This window comes from Solea solea, chromosome 16, assembly GCF_958295425.1.
Source record: "Solea solea chromosome 16, fSolSol10.1, whole genome shotgun sequence".
NCBI lineage: Eukaryota > Metazoa > Chordata > Actinopteri > Pleuronectiformes > Soleidae > Solea > Solea solea.
Window position 1 is genome coordinate 7,596,670 of NC_081149.1, and position 25,690 is coordinate 7,622,359.

At 41.1% G+C, this 25,690-nt stretch overlaps 1 protein-coding gene across 3 annotated transcripts in view; it reads right to left on the reverse strand.

The window, feature by feature from the left end:
* Window positions 1-315: 315 nt before the first annotated feature.
* The window catches only part of baiap3 (BAI1 associated protein 3), a 51,296-nt gene continuing 25,921 nt past the window's right edge, over window positions 316-25,690 (reverse strand). For 2 of the 3 annotated variants that reach the window (XM_058654308.1, XM_058654310.1), the window contains exons 7-34: window positions 24,984-25,050; window positions 22,830-23,043; window positions 22,585-22,629; window positions 21,714-21,791; window positions 20,549-20,654; window positions 20,290-20,397; window positions 20,099-20,191; window positions 19,061-19,164; window positions 18,834-18,951; window positions 18,538-18,662; window positions 17,134-17,224; window positions 16,522-16,578; window positions 16,336-16,433; window positions 15,160-15,211; window positions 14,926-15,077; window positions 14,706-14,829; window positions 13,715-13,855; window positions 12,253-12,348; window positions 11,825-12,040; window positions 10,376-10,444; window positions 10,209-10,288; window positions 8,937-9,045; window positions 7,691-7,762; window positions 7,508-7,591; window positions 6,413-6,533; window positions 6,221-6,344; window positions 5,926-6,131; window positions 316-5,722 (exon numbers count right to left, since the gene is read on the reverse strand). In XM_058654308.1, coding sequence (XP_058510291.1) covers window positions 5,619-5,722; window positions 5,926-6,131; window positions 6,221-6,344; window positions 6,413-6,533; window positions 7,508-7,591; window positions 7,691-7,762; window positions 8,937-9,045; window positions 10,209-10,288; window positions 10,376-10,444; window positions 11,825-12,040; window positions 12,253-12,348; window positions 13,715-13,855; window positions 14,706-14,829; window positions 14,926-15,077; window positions 15,160-15,211; window positions 16,336-16,433; window positions 16,522-16,578; window positions 17,134-17,224; window positions 18,538-18,662; window positions 18,834-18,951; window positions 19,061-19,164; window positions 20,099-20,191; window positions 20,290-20,397; window positions 20,549-20,654; window positions 21,714-21,791; window positions 22,585-22,629; window positions 22,830-23,043; window positions 24,984-25,050 — 3,054 coding nt within the window. In that variant the 3' untranslated portion in view covers window positions 316-5,618. Of the gene's footprint in view, window positions 5,723-5,925; window positions 6,132-6,220; window positions 6,345-6,412; window positions 6,534-7,507; window positions 7,592-7,690; window positions 7,763-8,379; window positions 8,478-8,936; window positions 9,046-10,208; window positions 10,289-10,375; window positions 10,445-11,824; window positions 12,041-12,252; window positions 12,349-13,714; window positions 13,856-14,705; window positions 14,830-14,925; window positions 15,078-15,159; window positions 15,212-16,335; window positions 16,434-16,521; window positions 16,579-17,133; window positions 17,225-18,537; window positions 18,663-18,833; window positions 18,952-19,060; window positions 19,165-20,098; window positions 20,192-20,289; window positions 20,398-20,548; window positions 20,655-21,713; window positions 21,792-22,584; window positions 22,630-22,829; window positions 23,044-24,983; window positions 25,051-25,690 lie in introns of those variants that run through there. The other variant, XR_009242552.1, reaches the window with a different exon arrangement.

Genomic DNA, 25,690 nt, shown 5'->3' on the forward strand with positions numbered 1-25,690 from the left:
CCCTTTTGCCCTTGTGACCTTTATTTTGGACTTCTTATTATTTAACCCCGTCTGTTCCCCTTATTACATTTGTATTACTTTTACTCATGTTTGAAAAAGACCTAGTGATTCTCCAGGATAAGTTACTTCCATTGAACTATTTTAATAATTGAATAAATGACAGAATTGATTTGGTTTGCTGATGAAAAGGCTTTTTTTTTTTTTTTTTTACAAGTTGTTTATTAATGTTGTCTTTTTTTGGTCGCCCATATCACACAGCAAAAAAATAAAAATATTATATAATATATAATAAATTAAATTATTTCAGACGGCAAATTCAAATTTACATACAATCTTTATTCAAGGTTATAGACATCTCCCAATGGTATAATCCAATAAACAGCAACACAGGCATTTTACAATTCCAAGGACAAATAATTCACTTGTACAATAACAAACTCAAGGTGTTTTTTTGGCCCGTTGAAGAAACGTTTCACCAGCTGACGCCTCGAGATGAAGCTGGCACACCACGAACCACAGACTCGGTCAACAATACTTTTTTTATTCGAAACACTTTGAAATAAAACGTGTCGATGATAATCGGTTCATTCACAGTCTGACGTGTGAGTGTTTTTTTTTTTATTTTATGAAATGTTTTAGGACATGAAAACGATGATAAAATACTATGAATTTAAAATACTCACCTAAAACTTGAACATTTACTCAACCAATACTGGACCTTTTACAATACTGTGAGCGAACACAGACGATTCCAGACTCTGAAAATATCTTATCTGTCTTTATCTGCCTATAATCAATTCTATATATAATGTTCTTAGTTTGATTTGAGGTGACTGAGGTGTGAGGTTGCTTTTTTAATTCATTTGGACAACCTCATAGGCACAGAATTACAATACTGAAAAATAAAGTATATGTCAATTCATTGACCTGTAAACCATTTATATTAGTTAAGATTTTGCATTTCAAGAATGGAGCAAGAATAAAGTGTGTGTGTGTTTTTTGCATTTTGAAATTTTAAAAGTTTCAAGTTTTGTGAATACACTTGAAATGTCAAGAAGATTATTTTCTGCATTTAAAAGTCTTTAAAATGTTGAAATGTCCACAACAAACTGAACTCCTCTGGTTCAACAAATCCAGATTGGGATGGATTATAATGTCCATGCAAGAAATAATCCATTTTGTAGAGGAAATCTTCAGCACTGACATAAGACGATAGTAGACTTCAAGTTTATACTAATTCTCACCTTTTTGACTTAATATGCAAAACAAACTTGTTTTAATTTGCCTTAATCTTACATCTTCTGCACAGTGACGTGTTCATTTTGCAACTCTGGAAACGAAGAACATTTCCTTCAACTGACAAATAAACCACTTAAAAATAATAATACGTTGTTGTTGTTGTTGTCGTGAACGTGGAGAAGATGGAGAGTGATTTTTTTTTTCTTCTTCTTCTTTTTTAGTGAAAATACTGACAAAACACATTCAATGTCAAACATGAAGGCAAGTGTTGTTCAGACCATCTGAAAAGTCTCCTCGCTCCTGTTCACGTGCGACAGGTTGAACGATCCCTGTGATGCAGCACACTCTCCAGGCAGGCATAGATATGTTTTTTTCTTTTTTATACTTATTTATTTATTTATATATATATATATACGTATATATTTTAATTTTTTGTTGTTGTTGCGTGCTTTATCCTCACGACTCCACGGGGGGGGGCGGGGGGGAACGACAAAGCACGACACAAGCAGCTACTGTAAAGATACATCACGATCAAAATGCTGTCGGTGTGAAAGTTGTCATGACCTGCTACAGTGTTTTCTTCTCTACACACATCTACGATGACTGCGGCGTGACCCTGTTGGTTTTTGTCTGAAACGATGTTTTGTCTTGAATCAAAAATTCTTAAAAAGCCGTCGTTTGTCGTGAACGCTGACAGAAAACAGTTGTTGTGACCTGCTGCTCCCTCATCTGCTCACGTGTTTACTAATTGTAAACATGAAGCTACATTTTTTAATCTGCAAGGGCCAGTTTCCTAGAGAGATATAAAGGTTTGTCCAGAATGAGATGGCATTTTTAACCACTTTGACGAGGAGTACATTTGGATTTATGGGTAAATAACAGCTAATGTTAGCAATTGTAAGTTCCAGCTGTTATGACATTAAATATCTCATTAAAATGTAATCTATCAAACAAAAAAAACACCTGAAGCTGCCGTACATAATTTCCGTTTTTGTAACATCCCCTGAAAATTAAGAAACATGGTAGCTACGGTGATACAGTATTTAAAATGATTCTACACTTATACGAATATACTTATATGAGGTAGTACATAAGCTCTTTAAGACCTATACTACAACCAGTCACCAGGGGGCGACTGAGATGGTTTGGCTGCCATCATCCATCCATCTTTACAGTCTACAGGAAAGAAAAAAGTCAAATTTATAATCACACTGCCTAAAAAATGTTTTTATTGACACAAATGTTGTGCTTAAATGACGACATTTAGAAGATTTCATACTAATATTGACATTTGTGCTTTTAAAAAACTGTGAACTGCCCTAGATTTGAACATTTTCATGGTTTAATTTAAATTCTAACTAGGAAAGGAGCCCTTCAGACTTGCTACGATTCACATCAGCTCGACAGGTCACGGCTACTCTATTTTTTTCTTTTTCTTTTGAGTTTTTGCTTATTGACGTTTCAGTTACAGGTTGTGTGTGTTTTCTTTTTTCCCTCCGCAGTGATCAAGTAAAGACCTTTCAGTCACAGACGAGAAAGCTGGTGTTAAATTATGTCTGCCAGTCCAATGAGAGCTGCTGCTGCTGCTGCTGCTGCTGCTGCTGCTGCTGCTGCTGCTGCTGCTGCTGCTGCTGCTGCTGCTGCTGCAGGCACAGGCAGCCAAATGCTGCCTTTCCCCTTAAGTATAATTATGCCACAGCACAGGTTCATTATGCTTCTCCTTTCTCTTCACCTCCAGAGATTTAAAACCCACAGCGAGCCTTGAAATGTATACGATGTGCGTGAATAAGTTGCATTAACAAAGGCTTTGCCAAGTTTTATGGTCGTTTCCCACCGAATTTCTGCACATATATATATATATATATACTGTATATATATATACATACATAATAAAGTTTCTTTCATCAGCAGCATAGACGCAAGAAAGAGAAGTCACTAAAATTAAGTATAAATTTGAACTCTGTATCAATTAAGTTTGGTTATTTACACTACATAATAAATGAAATAATATATAATATTATATAATATATAATATTTTTTTGTGTTTTCACAGTATGATACCCAAATTAATGAAATAAAATAACAACTTCAGCTGCAATTTCCTCAATTCCACGACATCATTTTGAAATAAATTGCCAGGGCACACTTACAAAAACGAGATTTTTAATCTCAATGCCAGTTTTTCCTGGTTAAATTAACATTAAATCAAATGTAATTAATGTGAGAGAACTACAACTCTGCATACATGTTTTTATAATTCTGATTTTCTATACCAGATACAGTGCTTAACAAATGTATTAGATCCAAAGTCACAGCTGCTCTAAACTGACAGCATTGGTAATAATCAGAAATCATTTCTTTATGTTTCTGTAAACGTTAATACACCAGTAAGTAATGCTAAAATACAAAAATGATGATTGTTATCCGTGAATGTTCAAACTGACTGTTTCATAAAAAATAAACCCCAGAACAAATGTGAAGCATGTTATTATTTCTTGATTAAGATGTGAAATTATAGTTATTTACTTGCATCCCTGAGGAGACAGATTAGTTTTAGTGGTTGAACGTTAAGCTTGATTAATCTCCGCCTCACATTTGAGAATAAAATAAGGTGAATTCAGTTTGTTATTCGCCAAAAAAATAACACCATTTTTATGACGGGTGATCTCATACATTTGTTATTCACTGTATTTTATATTTTGATCTCTTCCACTTTATCCAGTGTGTTTGTGTCTGTGTGCGTTATCACGTTTGTTCACCTGCTACAGACGGTTACTAACTACTCGTTACCTCTGACAGAGAAGAATCTTTGCTCAAAGTGAGATCACACGCTGTCCTTGATGACACCCAGCGCTTTTTATCCAGCTCGCCAAACTCCACACTCCCACCCCGTCTCCCTCACCGACTGCTTATCTGAAATAAAATCCTGGTTCACTTCTAACTCCCTCAAATGAAACACTGATAAAACAGAAATCCTCGTTCTCTCCACATTATCCAAAGTTGACAGTTTTTCCCTCGCCATTGACAGCTCCTCCGTTTCCCCCCCTCCCCTCTGGGTTAAGAGTCTGGGTGTCATCACCCGCATATTTCCATCTTTGTCACAATATTAATGGACTCCGCCCTTCCCTAACACCCCCATGCAACTTCAGTCCTTGTTCACAGCCTCGACTGTAACGCTCTCCTCTCTGGTCTCCCTCACAAATCCCTCCATAAAATTCAACTGGTCCAGAATTCAGCTGCCCCGCATCGTCATCAGAACCCCCTTTATTCCAGCACATGACTGGCTCCCGGTCAATCCCAGAATTCAATTCAAAATCCTCCTGTATGCTTTCAAGTCCATCCACAACCTCACCCCTCCGTATCTCTCTGACCTTCTCCGACCTTCTCCACCTCACTGTACCCTGCGCCCGCCTCAGCACCAGAGCTTTCAGCCGCTCTGCTCCCCATCTCTGGAATTCACTCCCACCATACATCCGCGACTCTGAGTCTCTGCCCCTCTTTAAATCCAGTATCAAAACCCTCTCCATAAACAGAGTCAAGATAAGATGTCACTAAGGTGTCTGGAGAGATGCTCAAGTCACAGACTGCTGTCAGGTGGAAAGAGAGAAGTGAGGAGGAGTTAAAAGAATATTGGTTCTTTGGTCACAGGCTTTTTCAAAGACCAGTGTGAAGAGTCAAAATGAACCCGAGCTGTGGCGTCTGCCTGCAGGCCTGTGTTCCACTGACTGCTGATCTGTCAGACGTAAAAAACACCCACTCTCACAAAGAGAATTTCCCCTGCAAACTGTGTCACTTCTTTGTCACAGTAGGTTTTAAATTCACAGCTTTTTTTGTTGGCGGTAAACAACGACGATTTGTTTCGTTTTTTTTCACATTCTACTAAAGTATCTCCGTCGTCATCATCATCATCATCATCATCGTGAGGAACATGAATCTGTTAAACACCCGCCCGCGACTAATGAGCATAATCTGAGGTAAAGACTTTGACTCAGCACAATTGGATATGTAAGCTACTTCCACAAAATAGTTCTAAAATGTGAATTCTATCATAATAAAGATCGTACAACAAATAGAACATTACCTTGTTACCAAAAAAATATAGACTAGTAACATTTAGGATCGTCTAAGTTCTAAAATAGAGTCTAAGTTGAGACAGCGTCGGGTTGCACAGTGACAGGATGTTCTTTTCGCAGTTGGAAAACCTCAGCGGTTTCCTTTTTCTTTGTCTTGTTTTGGTGTAATTACCCAACAAACAATAACATCGGGGGGGGGGGGGGGGTAAATAAATAAATAAATATTGTAAACATCGTACCGGTACAAAAAGCACAGGTTGCAAGACGAGGTCAGGAAACACGGACACGGGGCAGCGCTGATGGATTTCACTCCTCCTCCATCGACTTCTCAATCTCCTTCAGCCTGCGGACAAACTCCTGAGCCTCCCTGTCTCCGACGCGAGCTTCCAGCATCCTCATGATTGGCTTCTCTGGAGGGGAGAGCAAACAGATGAGAGCGCTTCCTACACCTGACACAAATATGACTAGATTGAATGGCTTTTCATGGTGTATTGGAGAAGTAATTGGAAACCCAGACCTATACACTCCCCCTTCCCCCCGGTCCCCAAAGAAGACAATATTAAATTTGAAAAGAAAGAATTTCCTGATACAGCCTGGAGCTGCGTTTATGTACCGCTGGGTTTACTGCGAGACAGGTGCAGAATGGCCGGCTGCACGCTCTTCCCGGCTGCCGAGGCGTTCGGTCTCCCCGGCCAGCAGAAGTCGCTCAGGGGAGCCAGGGCTTCGCCGGCGAAGTCGTTGGTGGAGAGCCAGTCGTAGTCCATCACAGTGAAGGTCAAGCAGGCAAACCTGTGTCTGTACTGTTCAGGACTGACGTGGCTGGAAAACACAGGAGACAAAAACAAGTCACACTTACAGCTTAGACCACAAATCAATGCATTTATGGTTCCATTTCCTTTATGACTCACAAGTAAAAGAGTTCGTCAAACACCGGGTGCAGCGTCTTGAGCTTCACTTGCGTGCGTTGACTCTTGGCCATGGGGAAGAGGTGGTGAGGACAGAGCTCCACGATGACAAACGGGTCGCTCAGACCTGAGGGAAGAGTTTGAAAGTTGGACGGCAACATTCAAAACACCAGGCTGTGTTTGACTCAGACTCACCGTTGGCGTCCAGTGCGATGATATCGGCGGCGTGAAGAATCTCCACCGTCAGTCTCTGTTCTGGAGCATCGTAGTAGCACTTGACGCTGATCCGACCGTAACGGGTATGTTTGAGTGTTTTCTGCAACATTAAAGTACATCGTATCATTCAGAGTAAAAGCATTTTTACTTTGAGTCCAGGTCAAGAGCAAGGTTATAAAAATTTCGGGATCGTTTTTAATTCATTTTGACTTTTTGTTTTTGAAATTAGTTCGCTTTTATTCGTTTTTAGAGCGGGTTTGTTAGTTTTAGTTTAGTTTTTATTTGTTTTTAGTGTTAGCTTTAGGTGCGAGATTCGAAAAGGTGATAATAAGTATTGTGTTTCAGAATAAATACACTTCATATGAACCCAGAAGGATTATGTTAGACGAAAACTAAACACATTTTCGCTACAATTTTAGTAAGTCTTTAAACTCGAATTTTTGTTTTTATTTCACTTCACAAAATATTTTTTTCCATTTCAGCCCTTTAACACCTAAGCCTCAAAATGTCGGTCTTTTGCTCATTTTAACCATAGAAGGACCAGCAAATGTCCAGTAACTCAGTGCTTTTGCCCATATTTCCAGAATAACTTTCAATATCTGGCAGCTATTTGCACTTTACTGCCATATTAAAATGCTGATTTAACAATTTAAAACAAAGAAAAACAGTATAAAACATATTTAAAACAACATTTGTCTTTAAGACTCAATGTCCAAAAACAGGCCAAAAAAATGGAAACTTATGTACGGGCGTTTTTTCCAACTCTCTCCTCTCTGGAGACAAAGACTCGCTGGCTTCCTAAAACCGGGCGAGTGAAATTACCGTAATAACCAAACGTTGGCTTTGACTTGCGACTTTTTTCCGATGGCGCAAACTCTTCTGCGATACGCTCGGTGTTAAAAAGGTCTTTATTTTCGGTATTTCGTTAACTATCGTGACTTTGGTCGAGAGACGGCAAATGTTTCCCTCTCAGATGTAAAAACTACAGAAGTCACAGTGCTGTGCTGTCCAATCAATACTTCTCTGTGGACTCAGGGGCTAAAATGATTGTCAGGCAGGTGAGATGAAACGCACTTGGTGGGAAATCTTCTCCAGGTAGTACTGTTCAATCAGCTCAAAGGAGGAGCATTTATTCAGCCGCAGCTCCTCGTCCAGGACCTAAAGCAGCGTGAGGACAGTCGCAAAGGGAAGGAGATGAATGGCACAGTGGGGTGGAGGCACATAAATCCAAACCTGATTGACTGCAACAAGACCTACCTTGTAGTCGCCACTCTTCATGTCTTCCAGGGAAAGACGCTGTCCATTAGCGTGGAAAAACTGCAACACCGTCTAAAAAACAGAACAAGAATTCATGTAACACTTACTGCTCCAGAGGGTAATAGGTGTTATTCTAAGAAGTCTATCCTTGAGTCCAAGTGCAGGTCTGTACTGTGACATCTCTGGACATTTGGATGAATGGATGAATGAACTGACCATGTGAACACATACAGTAATGCCTCAAGACAGCTGACCTACCCAGGGAGGTCAAGGTTAGGGTTAGGGTTAGTCCATTTTTACATTTTTAAGATAACACAAACACAAGAATGTGATGGATGAATGGACAGAGATGGATGAAAACATAAACCCACAGGCTCATAGTAACTGTATTTATTCAGCGAAAAACAGGTTTGTGAAGTCACAGTGGACCTGGAACTTCTTCTACATCCAAAATCTAAAAAGTTCATTCTTAAATCCGAGTGAATGTTTGTACCAATTTCAAAGGATTACCTCAAGATGTTCTTAAGATAGCCTTTCACAACAACAATGGTGGATGGATGGTTGATGGATGGTTGATGGATGGATGTGCAAGTTGACAAAATAATGCCATTGCAGAAGTAAAAAAAGCTCGGAACAAATATATTAATGGAAGGCAAAAAAGTCAGAAATATTTGAAATATCCTACTCACAAGAATCGGACGGATGGACGATGAATGGTTGGATGGATGGACGGATGAACGGATGGATGGATGGATGATCAAATGGATCACCATGGCTGTACCTGGTACTAAAGCATTTAAAGTTGCATTAGTAGAATGATGTTTCTGCACCGTGGAGACGCGTTTCATCATTTCATTTAGTGATTGCATTGAAGTAGGAGAGCACAATTAATCAGCCAGTCCGCTGAAAGACAGACTGCAGAGAAACTGTTAATTTTGTTAATGTTGTTAATACAAAAAAACAACATCTCTGTGAGCCAAACTCGGCCCACTCTTCTCAACAAGATCAGCTCCAACATTGTCATTCACGAGGGACCTCAGTGAGTCACTGAGCTACTACCTACTGACTCCCCACTCTAATATATGCTAATGATTGCACGATAGCGGCAAGCATACTGAGCTCATTAAAGGATGATGATGAGGATGATGACAGCAGCAGCAGTGTAGACATACATCTTTTTTATGAAGAAGACTACTCTGCCCTGTGGAGTGTGGCATATATTCCCATGTTTCCACACTGCACTGACCTCCACCGTGTACTGGAAGCGGTTGTAGAACTCCACCTGGACGCCTCTGTTCTCCACGACCGTGTCCAGGATCATTCGCAGGAGCAGCTCCCACATGCTCTGGAGAGCTCTGCGAGGGGCGGCAGACACAACGAGAGGCGTGAGAAGTTTGTGTTTATTAGCACATCCAATTACACCCCTGTACCCCCCCCGCTCAGCCTTGATAACAGCCGTATAATAATAACCCGCAACGAAATACATGTCTGGGGGGCGTCACCGCGGCAACGCTCGCATAAACGGTCTCGTTTGATGAGCCGTGACACTTTTTTTTTTACCTCATACTTTTAAAACGGTGATTTATTTTATGGGCACATCCGTGAGCGGAGCTGGGGTGAAACAGTCAAAATGAAACAGATGTGATGATATTATGATTAAATTCTGCACAGCCTCACGCCAAATATCTCATCTAAGTCCAGATGTCTTATACTTTCTCCAGGCCTTTGTGCCCTCAGACATTTTGGTGCAATATCTAAGTCAGGGCTCTCAAACTCAAATGACCTGGAGGTCACTGAGCATCTAGTCTGGTCAGTCGGGGGCAAAACAGTTCAGTAGAGCTGGGCGATATGATCTTCAAATTATATCCCAATAAGAATATTTGTGACTATATTATTCAGATTTTCAAAATAAAAGTGTTTGTTTTTCACAATATTCATGTATTTATGATGCATAATGCCAAAAAACAAAGTATATATGACTATAATGAACTCATTGTATCTTCATATTAAGCTGTGTGAAATTGATTGGGGACCCGCATTTGGCCTGCGGGCCGCAGGTTTGAGACCTCTCATCTAAGGAATCTTGAAAATATTTAAACTAGCAGAGGGGTATTGAGATCCTGGTGCAGCTTTGCCTTTTCCACGTGTACATAAATGGACCTCAGCCTCTATGTGGTTTATTGAATGTTAAAAATCTCCTTTAACTGAGTGTTTATTTAACTGACAGCTTTTTTTTCAAGCATAAATATTGTTTTTCACCATTTAGTCTCATGAGCTCCTCCACAATTCCCAGTCAAAAATGGCCATCATAGAAAATGAAGAGTAATCTTATACGGTATACGACTTCATACATACGCAAGCATTCATTTTCTCATGCTTTTGTACTGAATGTGCCTTTAGATGTATGGCAACACAGGGAACAAATGAACAATTATAACCATTAGCAGTTGTGTTAATCTGCTCGTTGCACAAAACAAATTGAGACCCACGATATAATCACGGGAAAGAGAGTAATTACCTCGTCAGGTTTTCCTTTACAAGGTTTTCAGTGAGAATGAGCATCGTGTCCTGCAGATACTTCATGAGAGGAGACACAGCCTGGGAAAAAAGGACAGTGGAAGATATTTCCCTGCAAACACCCACTGCTCTGACAATGAATGAAGAAGAAAGAAGTCAAGGCCTTACGTCGTCATTGTTGATGGAGTCGGGTGAAAGGCTGATGTGCTGGATGTACCTCCGCAGCTCAGGCATCATCTGCACAGAAGTAACAGTCCCTCACACGCTGTGTTTACGTACAGAGTATCGCAGTAGGCAGCAATTCTAGGACACAGTCCATTGACAACAATATCAATTTTACCTCACAGGACGCAGGAGGTGCTGCTCTACTTCTGCCTCCGTCTGAAAGTTTTTAAACCTGAATGACAGCTTTCAAACACTGTAGTCACAAAATAAAAGTAAGGGTTGGAGGCAGCAGCAGACTGAAATCACTGTAATTGTAAATGGACTCAGGTGAGGAGGAGTGAGTGGTTCACAAAGTGACAGAAACCTTTTATTTTCCTGCTCAGACGACTGTTTAAAAACCACGTAAAGCACCGAACATGTTCTTAAGACTTCATCGACTAAAAAGGTCCAGTGTGTAATAATTAGGGACATCTAGTGGTGAATCTGCACACTGCAACCAACGACAAACAACAAAAATCCTCTCGCTTCCTTTTCTTAATTTTGAATCAGGTTTATAAGGCGCTTGCCTTATGTCCATAAAGTACATATATTATTCTCATGCTGTGAAGTTTCATTTGAAAGTGATTGTATACACTCATACCTACATACTTATAGGTAGTATATTAAAAATGTTACAAACGGGACCATAATGCTGACAATCATTTTATTTATTTATAATAAGTGAGCCTTTTTTGAGCGGCAAAAGCATAGACCGTATATTAAAAAGATGGACTTACGTTTTCCAGTTTGCCAGTGAAGCTAATAAGGAAGTGAGAATATACCGAATAGCCACCAGGGGGCAACTGTGGGGGTTACAAAAAAGAACTCGGAAAATGGAGCTACCTCCCTCTTTTTAACAAAAAGTTAATGGTCTCAGTAGCTCGTTTCAGATCTTCTTCAATAGAACACGATGTCAAATTTGTAACTTATGTTTCAACTGAAAGGAACATTTGACATAAACCCATAATTGACAGCTAGTACTGTCCAATAGAAGCCTGGTTGCTAGTGATGTAGTACTCGAGATTGGTCTTTTTGAAGGTCTCGGTCTCGTCTCGGAATCAAATGCATTTTTACTCGGTCTTGTCTCGGCCTCAGACAAAGCGGACTCGGGATTTTATCTGAATCCAGAGTCTCACTGAACTCCCCCCCACACACACACCTGCGTCTCAGCACAGCGAGGGTGCAGATCAAAGTCAGCTGTATCTAACACACTGACAAAGTGTAAGTACCTCATTCCACGTAACATGAAGTCACTGCCAGCAGAAACCTCACATTATCAATGTAAACCCCCTTTTTCTTGGAGGCATTAAAAATAGAGCAGTGGCGTGTTTTCATATTTTCACACTGACAAACTGTCACAACACTCCCCGAGGGTCTCGCCCGCTCAGGTGTGGCAGCGCCACAGGTGCTCACCTTGTCAGTGAGCAGCGCGATGAGGCGCTTGGCCTCTCTCTGCAGGTCCAGGTCCATGTTGAACAGCTGCCCATTGAGGGCCTTGTACACCTGATCCTTCCCGTCCACGCCGCAGGACTCCTCCATCGCCCGCTCCACACCTTGCCAGTCCAAGTCCTGGGGCAAGTGGCCCAGGAAAACTCGAACGTGCTCCGTGTTGTTCAGGGCGACGCAGAGCTGGCGGCAAGCGGAGAGAAGGGGTGAAATAAAGATCGGTGGAGGGGGAGGTGGGAGGTGGGAGGGGGAGGTGGGTGTGTGTAAATGACAGGAGTGTAAACATATCTGTGCTCCTTTGGAGCCTCGCGTGTTGCCAGGGAGAACACTTGCTGACATTTACTTCCCACGTCATTGTCCTCCCTCCCCCGGCTCTGCTTTGCCTCGGGCGTTACCTGCACTGTGAAGCTCTTGTGGTCTCGGCCCAGCTGGTTCCTCTCAATCTTGCGCGTTATCATCTCTGAGTAGCAAACGGCCTCACTGCAGAAGTTCTAGGAGGAAAATGACAGTTACTCTCTAGTAACATAGTGAAAGCAAGGCTTATCAGGGATCAATATAAACTATATGGACAAGAGTGTCCATATAGACCTTCAGGAACTGCTAATATGGACTTTTACAGCTTCCACACTTCCTCAAGATTTTTGAAGTGTTTCTGTGTGAATTTGTGCTCATTTATTCTGTAGAGCATTTATGAGGTCAGGCACTGATGTTGGACGAGAAGCCCCAGGCTCACAATCTCTGTTCCAGTTCATCCCAAAGGGGCTTGGTGGGGTTGAGGTCAGGGCTCTGGGCGGGTCAGTCAAGTACTTCCAGACCAAACTCAAAGACAAATCAATGTTGGAATAGAAAAGGGCCTTCTTCAAAGCTGTTGCCACAAAGTTGGAAGCAGAGCATTGTCCAAAATATCTTAGGTATGCTGACGTGTTAAGATTGTCCTTCGTCTGAGATAAGGGGCCTAGAGTCTGATTGAAACACCTGAATTCAGTACTTTTTTCCATATAGTGTAAATGTTCTATTTTCATTACTCTGTCCAATCACTTGGACAGAAGCATTAGTTGGACATTTGAGGTGTTAAGATCTCAGGAAATAAGAAGACACCTGTCTACCCTCAGCCGCCCGCATCAAATTCAAATCACTGATGCTAGCCTACAAAGGGCTTCATGGGTCTGCTCCCACTTACTTAAATGCTCTCCTAAAGGCTCATGTTACCCCTCGACGACTCCGTTCATCAAAGGATTGTCATCTGGTGGTGCCAACGCCCGGCACAAGACAATCCAGACTCTTCTCATGTGTCATTCCATGTTACAGAGCGCTACCAGAACAGGGCCGTGTGTCCTTGTCTATCTTCAAGAAGCTCTTCCAAGAGCACCTTCTGTCCTCGCTGTCCTATCTAGTGGAGTTCTTTCCAAGACTACTTCTATGTAGCTTATTCCTCTTTTGTGAGTCGCTGTGGATAAAAGCGTGTGCTAAATGCTTATATGTGAAATAAAACAGGAAGAAAGACAAAGACATGAAAAGTCTCAGAAGTAAATTCTTCTGCTCAGAAAACGCAGTTATTCAGCAGTTTGATGGGTTAAGCACTTCTCGTCCCCACCCACCCCCTACGGTGCTGCTGTATACACACAAGCGCTCCCTCAGCCAGGTCTGATAGTTGTGCTTCAGTTCAAGTAGTTTCAGAGGCAGAAGAATAACATCAACAACAACAACAACACAATTTACCAAAGCGTTACCTAGTGCAACTTTAAGCCAGAACGAGTTGTCGTCCTGAGGTGCGTGGGTCTCCTCTCTGAGTCGTGTATGTGTGCGTGCAGGAGGACGTGACTGTACTCGTGTCAACGCTAAAAGAGCAGCACTCACGTCTGTCAGTCGAGTGACGAAGATGAAGGCCCCCGCAGAGTCTGGCCAGGCCATCTGGAGCCAGATCTCCCGTACCTGGCTGAAGCAGGTTGTCACCTCGACTGCGGAGGAGCTGTGTCGGGCCTGCTGCACGGACTCCAGCTGTTCACCACAACAACAACACACGGAGAGTTTATGAATGAAACATGCAACATGTACTTTTCTACTTCTATGTCTATGAGTCTATATGACACTGACACGATTAATTGGCAGAAATTGGCCATAATTCCCCTAAATAAGTGTTTTTATAGCCTTTAATATGCACTTTAAGACAATTTTTGTGTTTTCTTGTGATACTTTGATCATATTTAAGTCATTTTTCTGGATTTTGAAATGAATATTCCTGGTACGATATCGCCGTGACCATCTTCCCTTGTAAATATCTTGTTTTATGTTGTATTTCCCTCTTTTCAGCGTCGTCTTCACACGACTGCGCACACCCATTCCCCTTCAGTTCCACCCACGTTCTGTTGTCCTCCCCCCCCCAACACAGTTCCATCTTTGTGTCCTGTGATTGTCGTGTCTCTGTTTCATCCCAGATAAGATTATTGTATTATTATCCACCTGCAGCGAGTTCCTTATTAAAAAACCTTATTCCTGCCAGACTAGACTATTTCCTATTCTTTTTTAAAATTAAAGTTCACCAATTTTAATTTTTTTTGGGGGGGGGGGGGGGGGGTTTGTAGAACTTGGAAAGGTGGTCTTCTTATGAAAAACTCTTTTATCAACGGCTCAATGGACGGAATGATTAGATATTAAAATTGGGCTATATTTATAAAAAAGTGATGGATGTTAATTTAAGTGTCTTGGGTGTGAATTTTTTTATTTTTATATGCATCAGTTTTTTTCTTTTTCTTCTTTTGTTCAATGGTATTTTCTCTACTTGTCATTTGGAGCTGTAATAAAACACAAGTCTTCACACTGGCATCATTTCAAGCACAGGCCCGCTCACCTTGTCTGACTCCACTGCTTTACGGATCCTGTCACACGATCTGTCGTGAATGATCTGCAGCCACTTGTGAATGGAGGATTTGAACCAGTTATGGAAGCCCGTCAGGGCCAACATTTTAGCATCCCTGTCGGCGTCAGACAAAACGCGTGTGAGCACAAAACTGAAGACCAGACGGATGAATCCAGCCGCAAATCTCTTAACCAAACGGATTCAAACCAACTTGAGTGGAAGAAACTCCCGGAAGCCTTTGAGGATTTTCAAAGACATGAAGAGCTCGTAGATGGTCTCGCCCATGGTTTGAGTCAGTTTGGAACTCTCCTGCTCCAGCGTCCCACACACTCGCTCCATCGCGCCATTCACGTCGTCGGCCACCTGGGGGACGATGAGAGAACTGTAAAACCTCCGGCAGCCGCAGAAAGAAAAGTTTTCACTCTTCACGTATTCAAGCACCTACCTGCTTCTCCAACTGTCTGTATGATATGCTGAGGAAATCTACTTTCACAGCACTGTGGGCACAAAAACAAAGGACACTTATAAGTGTCTCTGTAGCAGCGAGCAGGATTATCGTTCTTCTTTTTTGTGTGATTTATTCTGTATTGAGGTTTTCAGATTCTAACACAGCACTGAGCTCAAAGACGATTACAGTAAGCCGTAACTTTCATACGTGTGGTTTGCTGAATATAACAGCAGCAAATCTAAAATAGGTGGAATGAAATTAATTAGTATCACTGCTAAATCATGTGGCCTGAGTGCTGGTACCAGGTATCGTTTCAAATAAAAGCTGGTGGGACACCGCCGCCAAACTAAATCCCCAGAGTCTGAACTTAAAGCTGGCGTCATGAAATAATTGAGTTAAAATCGTCGTTAAATAGCTAAATATTCTGACAGCTTTCACTGGTTTAGAGTGTATAGTAAATGTAGGAGAATCTTATCTTATCCAATCAGGAGCCGGAATTCCAAAAAGAGGTTAAGACAGTTTCCCGCCAAATGCCTTGAGCACAGAAACAGAAAATGTATACTCTGTTTTCATCCATTTCACGTCCGTCCGTCTCAAACGTCATCTCCGTCACCACGCAATATTTCCTCTAGAGGGCAGTGCCGAGTACCACGTCAACAAATTATTGCGCTTGATATGAAATAACCAAACACCTCCTCGGTGTTGCCGATAAGAGAGGTCGATGACGAGCAGCATTTTCAATATTTCTGTATGTCCGCCACGATTTTTTTGACAACTTGCTTCATCAGATAGCCCCTCGAATCAAACAAGGCGCATTCCAGTGGCGCGTCAGTGAGTGAAGCCGAGCGCCTGGAAGTCACTCTCTTGTTTTCTGGCTGCAGGGATTAGCCGGCGAGCTTTTTAATGCTCCTAAAGACTCTCTTTTTGGTTGTTTTCCTGACTAATTGGACTATTTACTGTATAATAAATGCCCCCACGATTTCCGGCGGTATTGTCATTGTGCGACAGATGAAACTAATGCATGTCCGTCGTTTGCGTAAAATACAAATGGGACTTAATGCTATAAGCGCCAAAAGATTTCCCTGTGTTCCAGCTCCATTTCTCCATTTTTCCCATCTATCATTAATACCTATGGAATTATCGTCTTCTAACGTGTTCAGTATTGAGGTTCACCTGTAGAAGAGTTTGTTGTAGATTCTCTGGGCTCTCTGTACGTCGGCACACACGGCGTCCACCACCTGGACCAGCTTCTTCAGCTGCTCTTCCAGAGTCTGCAAGACATCCAAAAATCACAGTACGACGACGATAAATAATGAATTTGGATTCATTAAAGACTCATGAAAATCAGGACAAACTTACCCCAACCTCTAGTTTATAACGTGCAATCAAGCTCTCGTACCACTCTGCTGTCCCTTTCTGTTGAGACAATGACACAAATGACTTTTCTTCGTACCACGACTTATGCAGCACATCATTTGTTATTCTTGTCTATTACTGCACTCTACTGTGCGCCGTCTCGACCCGACTATCAAAACTCATTCTCATTATGTGGCAACATGTTCAGGATGACAATAAAGCAGCCTTGAACCTTACGACGCTCTGTAAATCAACACGATGCAATGCAATTAAACTCGTGATGATGGGTCACTGAATTGTAATGGGGGAGAATTTCATTCCCGCGCTGCACCTGATATTCTGTCCTTGTATAACTATTCCAATTATCATTTTGTAATATGTGTCAATACGTATAATTTGCTGTCTACTGTTTTACATATGGACATTTACTTTAGTTGCTTCCGATGAGTTATAGGCCAGAGAAGTATTTTTATGCCTTATTTACATTTTTAAGTGTCTTAATATCTTCCATTGTGCTGCATTTGCCACAGCAAACATGAGCAATTTCACCAAAGATTACATAGCGTTGCTTTAAGTACACGTACAAAACTTCATTTTTTGATTGTTCGTTGTTACCTTGACAGCGGTGGTGATGTCCAAATGCAGCTCATTTCGTAGGGGGCATACAGTCTTAAACGCACGCATGTTTTGCATGTAGCCAATCCCCCTGGTGCACACAGACAGGAAAAGAAATAGCTTTATCTTTAAGCTTTCATCTTTCAGGTCAAATAAATCAATTTGAAGTGTTTTCAAATTTAGTCAAAGTTATTTGACTAAATTTATTTACCGAGTGTGCATGTTACATTCCGGAGGGTAAGTTTGTTTGTGTAGGTGTATTATCGCTTTATAATTAAAACCATATGGTTAAAATTAGCCTTTCATGATGTCCTGAAGGTAAGGACCTTGCTTAATGGAAACAAAGAGGAATGACGTCCTTTCTGGTCTGTGAAGGCCACCGTAGTTCCCTGGTGTGACCTTTAATGTGCTGTATATGAAAAGTGGGAGCACATTGTACATTGTGGGTCATTTCTATGTGAGGAAAATGCTGGATGAGACCATTTCAAATGTTAGAGTTCATAGACTTCATGATGAGAATTAAACTCTCTTAGACACGTTTCTGTAGGTTGCTTTGCAGTGTAGGCACAAGTCTTGTCCTCTCTCAGATCACTTCATTTACACTATCCTGAGATGTTATTATAAAATTATTGATCCATAACCCCAAAAATCTGTTGCCTACCCCAGCTTTAAGGTTTGGTTTTGGTTAGAATAAGGTTTGGGGAGAGGGATTCAGTGGTTATGCATTCGATAGAAGTGTGTTTCTGAAGTTTCAATCACTTCCCTTGATTCCCTGATGGTAATTTGAGGCTGAGAGAAAAAAAGGACGGTGACTTTAGTTTATCAAAAGCAGAACATTTCCTCTATACCAACAAAGATCTTATACATTTGTTGTTTGTTTACCGACCTCTCTGGTGTAAATGTCCTCAACATCAAGACTAAATGCATAGATTGTCCATGAAATCCACCGTGGACTCTCATGTTCTCAGAAGAATTCATCTTTACGATTTACGGTGATTTCCCTGAGCTAAAAGTTCCATCATGCTTTGCGATCAAATTGCATTTATACCGTATCTAAATCTGTAATTTTTAGTTTAACGCTGTGAATGACATAATCAGATTACTGCCTTTACTGCTGGAATGGAAGCATTATGTGATTTAGAGGATATAAATGTTGCCTGGGGATAGATACAAAAACAAAAAAAAAAAGGTTTCCACAATGTGTTTCAACAAGGCCAGGAACAAAATGTGTAAAATCTCTTTTTGATATGAGAAATGATTGAGGCGCTGCTCCCTCCACAGAGTGTGACTGACTGCTCGTAGTCTCTCTCTGTGTGTCTCTGTTGGGGTGAGAGGTTGAGCGTGTTGTTGATATGGCAGCACGGCGCGGGTGCGTGATGTGATGTGATGGCAGTGTGACTTTACCTCAGCATGAGCTCGTAGCGCGTAATGGCAGCGGCGCTGGTGCAGGGGAAAACCTGACGCATGTTCTTCATCAGGCACAGGCAGTGCTCTGTGTACAGCCTGAAGCTGTCTGACAGCTGCCTCTCCTGGACACAGGAAGGGCCCTCAGTTATAGCTTCAAGAACAATGGCCGCGAGGCATTTTTGGCTGAACCAAAAACCTTGATGAATGTCAGTGAAGAGCTGAGCTAATGAGGTGACTGTTTCCCGATGATGAAAGGTTTGTTCCTACCAGGAAGCCAGTGGCGGAAAACCTACCAGGTCTCCCCTCACAGTGGGAGGGTCCCACTCTGCATCGATGGTTCTCAGGAGGCGCAGCAGCAGGGAGTAGCACACCCTCTGGGTCCGATGGTGGCCGCTGTAGCACTGCCAGCGACTACAACAAAACACACACACAAAAAAAACAAAGCGTTTACCTTTTTACCTCGATTAAAAAAAACATTCACATTTGATTTGATCAATGTCATCCAGCCGTTAAAACTCACATAATGGCCTGTTGGAGAGGTGAGAGATCAGTCTGCACCGCGTGGTGAGTCAGCACAGTCCAGGCTGGAGGACAAACCTGTCCGTTCCAGTTGTAGGGCTCTCTCTGGAGTCACATGTGGTGGATATGCAAGTCATATCAATCAATCATGGGCTACTGTGGCGAGTACAAGAAGAATCTGTTTCCCAAAGTGCCCATACAGAAATACAAATCCTGAACCCGGAGCAGGATTACCACCAAAATGTCTTTGGGCCATAATTTACAAATGCAGAAAAAATCCACCCAAATCCACCCTTTATGCTTGAGTTTATGCCAACGTCCTTGGTGGAGAGACGATAGTTTTCACCCACATGAAAATACCTTTCAAAAACACTGAAGTCATATTTAGAGGGCAGTGGCGTCTCTGAACACAAAACAAACTTCAACCACTCACCAAATGTTCACTCTATCAAGAAGGTAAGAATCTTCAAAACATTCTCAGACGTTCAGTAAATCCCTATCTTTTACACAGGGTTCCCACAACTCGGTTCAAATTCAATGACTTTTTAAGGACTTTCCAGGACCATTTCCCTCAAAATCAAGGACGAAATGTGCTGACACAGCTTATGACGGGAGGGCAACTTGTAAAAGTCTCTTCACCCATGGCATCCACTTTTATTGATTGAAGTGACTGCCCTCTGGGATCTTGGTCAAAGCCAGACTTTTTTATTTTCTTTGGTGAGACAGATAATTTTTTTTCTCACGTCAACGGCGAAAGGAGACAGTGGACAGTGTCCACAGCACCGCTAGTAATAACGACTCGAAGTTTGTTCTGTGTAGGCCGAGTCTTTGTATATTAAGCAATGAAAGACGCTTGAAACGGGGCGACATTTACCTAAGTATCAACTGTAAAACATCATATCTGTCAAAACTCAGTGGATTTGAGCGGTAAGTCCAATTTAACCCAAGATAAAATAATTTAAAAAAATATTTTGTTGTTACAGCAGAGAATCTTCATTTATAAAGATATTTTTGACTATACAACATGGAGGAGACTCACCTTAACATGTGCATGCTCATACTCCACAATCTGACTCAGCAGTTTCTTGTGAATGGAGATGTTTGATTCCTTCTTGGATAAAGTTGTGTCTCTCTGATTTGACAAAACAAAAACACCTCCCATATTACACCCGTTCTTATGTATAATCTGAACTAAAGACGACAATCTACATTATGTAACACGTGCAGTACCTGGTTGGTGAAGAGCTTCAGCATCAGGTGACACTCTCCCTGAACTTTGGATGCACTCGACCGTGGCTCCAGTTTGAACCATGTGTCGTAACCGATGACAGGAACCTCCTGCAGCGAGGAAACCAGTTCATTATTGGCACTGATGCAGTTCCAGGGAAATCCTTTTATTGTTGTTTTTTTTTTTATGCAGTCGTGGCTCGTTTGTGCACATCCGACTTTGTAGCCGTTTGTTTTGAACTCGTCCACTTTGAACACTCACGTTCAAAGAGATGTTAATGCAGCCGAGGAAGTCGTCGGCGTTCTCCTCGGAGCCAGAGGACGCGGAGCCGTTGGCACGCACCGACTTCGCTATCTGCTTGAAATACCTGAGAACACAGAGGGCAGTGTGTGAGGTGGAAGCCAAGGTGTAGGCAGCTCTTTAAAGGGGAACCGGGTGGCGCTCTTGTTTTTGCAGACCTGAAGAAGATGCTATGGCTATAGCACTCGAAAGAAATCCTTCATTCACAACTGTGCAGAAGTGTGACTGTTTATTACCAGAACTTAAATGCCACAGTTGCCCAATCTGTCTCTTTTTCAGTTGTAACGAGTAAAATTGAGAAAATCATGTGTTTGTGTTTGTCCATATGAAAATTATGTGAAGTGGCGTAGCAAAAGTTGAAAGTTGACTTTTATTCATTCCACTTGGAAAGATTAATTAAAAAAATATCACATTCATAGGGTTGGGGACAATTTTGGCCAAATTTTTATTTTATTTTTTTCATCAATTAAACATTTTTTTGATTGAGTTATATGTAAAAAATGTTCCAACAAAATAAATGGTAACAATAAAAACCAAATTTTTTTAGGCTTTTAAGATGAACTGAAAACACCAATGAAGGCCCTGTTTTATAACGATTGGTGAATTCAAAGACTTTCTAACACTTTTAAATTCGTGTTTACTTGCATTATTAACTCATGTTTCTTTTATTTTTCAGAGTTAAAGAGGAAAAACTGCACATCCTCCTAGGATCACTTTGTCCCTTCGTCGCTTTGAGTGACATTCTTTCAGGAGACACGTCTGCCGTTCCCTGATCTCTCCCTGACACGACTGAACTCACCGAGCTCACAGCTAAATTGACAGTGGGCTTCCCTGTATGTCAGACTCTATTCAAGATGAAAAGATAAAAAAAAAAAAGAAAACAAATGAACAAACCTAATTGACAAGCCGGATGCTATAATGCGCGAGCTTAATTCAGATGGAAATAACCCCTTTGATTGGCAGCTAGAATGTATTCATCTACTGACGGCGGCAGAGCCAGTTGAATGAATGAATGAATGAATGATTCATAAATGTAGGGTAATTTGGCACAGAAGGGGGAACCTGTGAAGGAGTGGCATTTAAATCTTTCTGCATGAGATGACTGCGATGATGTAGATTCCTCTACCTGCCCATTCCTCGAAGTCCACTGACTTCATTGAGCTTTTTGCAGGCTTCGGCGACAGACACGTCATCGTCGTGGTCCCTGAGGACAGAGAAGACGTCATGAGAAACTCCGGAAAGAACATGCTTGCAAACATGTTCCTCTACTGACCAGACCAGTGTGGTTCCATTCTACACAGACAGTTTAAAACTGAATCAGATGACGTTCAGGTAATAGAAAAAAACATATTTAACACGTTTTTGTTTTGTGCAAATTACATTTTAACAGTTCTCACGCACTGCACTTAAACAACCATCTAAAGATTCCATATATTTTCATACATTTAATGTATTAACTATTATTATTATCATTAATATTATTATTGTTATTATTATTTTTACTATTATTATCATTAAGCTTTGTACTGTCTGGTTTTAATTGGAATTTATGTGTTTGAATGAAGTATGAAGTGTTGAAATTCTTGGTTTGTGTCTCTGTCTGATTAAAAACTGTACAGTAAAACTATAAGAATTTAGCAGAAATGGAAATAGAAAATGAAAAAATACGAAGTAGAAAATGTAGAAAGCATTAGCTGAAGAAAATACATGAAAATACTTTTTTGTGTGTTGTTTTTTCCAATCAGCATTGAAGCAAATATAACACAACTGAATAACCCAATGGCACATGGCGGGATAGTAGTAAGCACTGTTGCCTTGCAGCAAAAAGACCTCTGGGATTTGTGAGTCAGAATAAGGGCCTCTCTCTGGGTGGAATTTGCATGTTCTTCCATGTGTGGATGTGAATTTTCTCCGGGTTCTCTACAAACCTCATGTGGAGGCTAAAGCAGTAGACAATGGATGAATAACCCCACAGTGTTAATGTGTAAAAATCTTACCATATGTCCAGATGTAGGAGGTCATTGTGGACGTCATCTATTTCACTGTAAAAGGGTGAAAAAAACACAACATAAACCAATAAAAAACTCCTCAACGAAACCATGTGCATGAGTAAACACTGACAAAGAACAATTAAATCAGTCCACAGAGACTTGATAGATCTGGGGGTTAATGGGAAACTGTGAATCCCTCCCGTCACATGCATCATCACGTCGGCTACGAAAGGTTAAAGAGTTGCACTCACAACACAAAGTGCTCGTCCCACACTGGGTTGAGAGTCTCCGGTTTGACCTCGGTCACCTGGATGCACCTGGCGGGCAACACCTCCTTGGTGCTGGATCGCTTCTCCAGCTTCTCCCTCCTCTTCCTGAAGCTGAACTTTCTCTCCTTCTTCTCCTCCATCTCCCGGGGACTCTGGCCCACCAGGATTCCCAGCATGCAGTAGGGGTCACTGTACCCTGGCAGGTGTCAGTGTGACACAAAGAAAAGGTCACTGCAAGTGTAAAACGTCTTTCTTGTGCCTGCGCTAATGATGCTGTTACAGCAGCGTGGGGGGAGGGGGGGAATACGGGGACGCCATCACCGCAGTTACAATCACCGTGTTGTGTTTCTTTTTTTTTGTTGAAGTGCTCGTCAGTGTAATCAGTGTGAGTGGACGTCACTGGGTTTGTCTGAGATTCATTACAGGTCGTATGGGAAGTGGGCACAAGTAGTTTGTTATGGTCAAAGGAAACGATGGAAATGTATCAGCCCATTAATAAAGAAATGAGTGTGTACGGCTTAATACTATGTACATAAACTGTAGTACACACGTCTGTAATCATTCAAAACAATAGCGTAATTATTACTTCTATTGTCACACAAATGCCAGTATATTATATGCAAATAGCACATACATATGGAGATAAAAAAGACCAGATATTGACTTGATGATACTTTATAGCAGCCTCAATTTTAATATGAGAGTTATCAAATGTAAGTTTCACAAACTTGTCGCACTGTTGTTTTTATTTAAAGGGAAATTTTGATCATTTTCAGCCTGGGTCCCTACTTTTTTATGAAGCAGATATGTGAATAAATGCTACTTTAAAACATTATGGAAGCAATAGAGTATACATACATGGCTTTTGTCGATTCCTACTCTGTATCATGGATAAACATCTGCCATAAAAAGGTTTAATTACACTGTATATTTTTCCTGAGGAGAGACCCCCCCCCCCCCCCCACACACACACACACACATTCCCTGTTCACCCCCCTTCTCCTCCCATCAGAGCCAGAACCAACAGACCGAGGAACAGCTGTGGACGTGCTACAAGACTATAAAACTATAAAGTCCACACGCCTTTCAGATCGAGCGCAATACACAGCTTATTCTTATTTCATACAGTATACGTATGTGTATTTTATTTATTTTTTAATATTTTTACATATATACTTTTTAATGTGATGCTGTATATTCTGTGACAGTCAACAAAATGTCCAATAAAATGCTCAAATTCTTTTTTTTAAACTGCATTTTCTTTATTCCCACTACCATAAACATCTAAAACAATAAGAAAGTTAAAACATTCATTCACGCATTATGCCACAATACACTTACTTTATGATTACTGTATATATACATACATACATATATATATATATATATATATATATATATATATATATATATATATATATATATATACATTTGAGATGCTGTGAGTGTGTTGAGCCAATTTTCTGTGACGGCAGACAAAGTTTTTCTGACCCTGAGTCTTAAGTAAGAGTCTGGCAACATCACACCTGTGTCACTAAGTGAGAATCTCACTCTCAAATCTCATGAGACCTGGCTTGCCCGCAGGAAAGGTGACAAAGGTGGAAACACGAGTGGCCATTTTGTGGACCATTGCAGTTGCAACCTTTTGGTTACTTAGTGGCCACTGGAAATGATAAAATACTAGAATTGACCCCTAATTCCGAAATCAGTGCCTGAAATATCACACCGTGTTATAAAGTTGTAATGAAATTAACTTTTGTAAAAGGTGAGAACAATCTGTATGCAGATCTGTTAACAGCAAAAGGATTTTTCCCATTTCAGTCATGGGCGATAAACTCGAAACATCTAAATCTGAGAACTTTGTGAAGTTATCAAGCACTTTGGACAATCGCGTACCGTACTGTAGTGTATTATCCTCGCAGCAGCACTCGTGTTATCACTGGAACAGCCTTACTTATCTAACAGCTCTATTGCTCTAAAGTGCTCTATGAAGTGGCAGGAGGTGAATCACTTAAAGATTTACTGAGTGAGTGCCTTTTCTGAAAACTTGTCAGTTCCCACCATTGTTTGCTGGACGAGCCACATTTTACTGGGTTATTGTGTTTTCTATGAGAAAAAGGACTGGAGCTGTCTCACCGTTTGCGTCCTTGGCCATCAGATTCTTTGCCTTCATAACGGAGACTCTCAAAGAAAAGCTGGCTCTCTGTGGGAAGAGGGAATCACACCACGTCATGCAAGGTCATAACTTTCAAAGCAAGTGTCATGAGAATGATTAAACAAATGCAGAAATCTATAGTATTTCCATGTTGATCTCACAGCGTTGAGAGTAACGGGGCAGAACTCAACCAAACTTAATGTACAAGCTGAAGGCAGCAGGAATGGGAATTATTGTCATTAAAGGCAGTCGCTCAAAAGGCCACACAGAGCTCTTAAGACATATTTGAAAAGACACCGGCAGAACTCTCCAAGGGCATTAATGTACTGCAATCATGGCTCCTCAGACCAGGCTGTCACCTCTTTTTTTCACCACTGCAGTGTTCAAAACATCAACACATGAAATCCCACTGAACACTACAACTGCAGAGGGACTCATGTAACAGGTTTTAAATCACAGCTAACAGTACATATATATGTATATATATATATATACATATATATGTATATATATATATATATATATATAATGATGTATTTTTATGTGACATATCATGACATGATTTGTTGGTTTCCATTCCCGTCTCTAAGTGCGTTGAAGTCCATCGAAAAGCCAGTTTCCCGTACTTCATCGTAAACTCACAGTCACGCAGCGTTGCGCAACAAAAAGAACAGGGCTTACACCACAC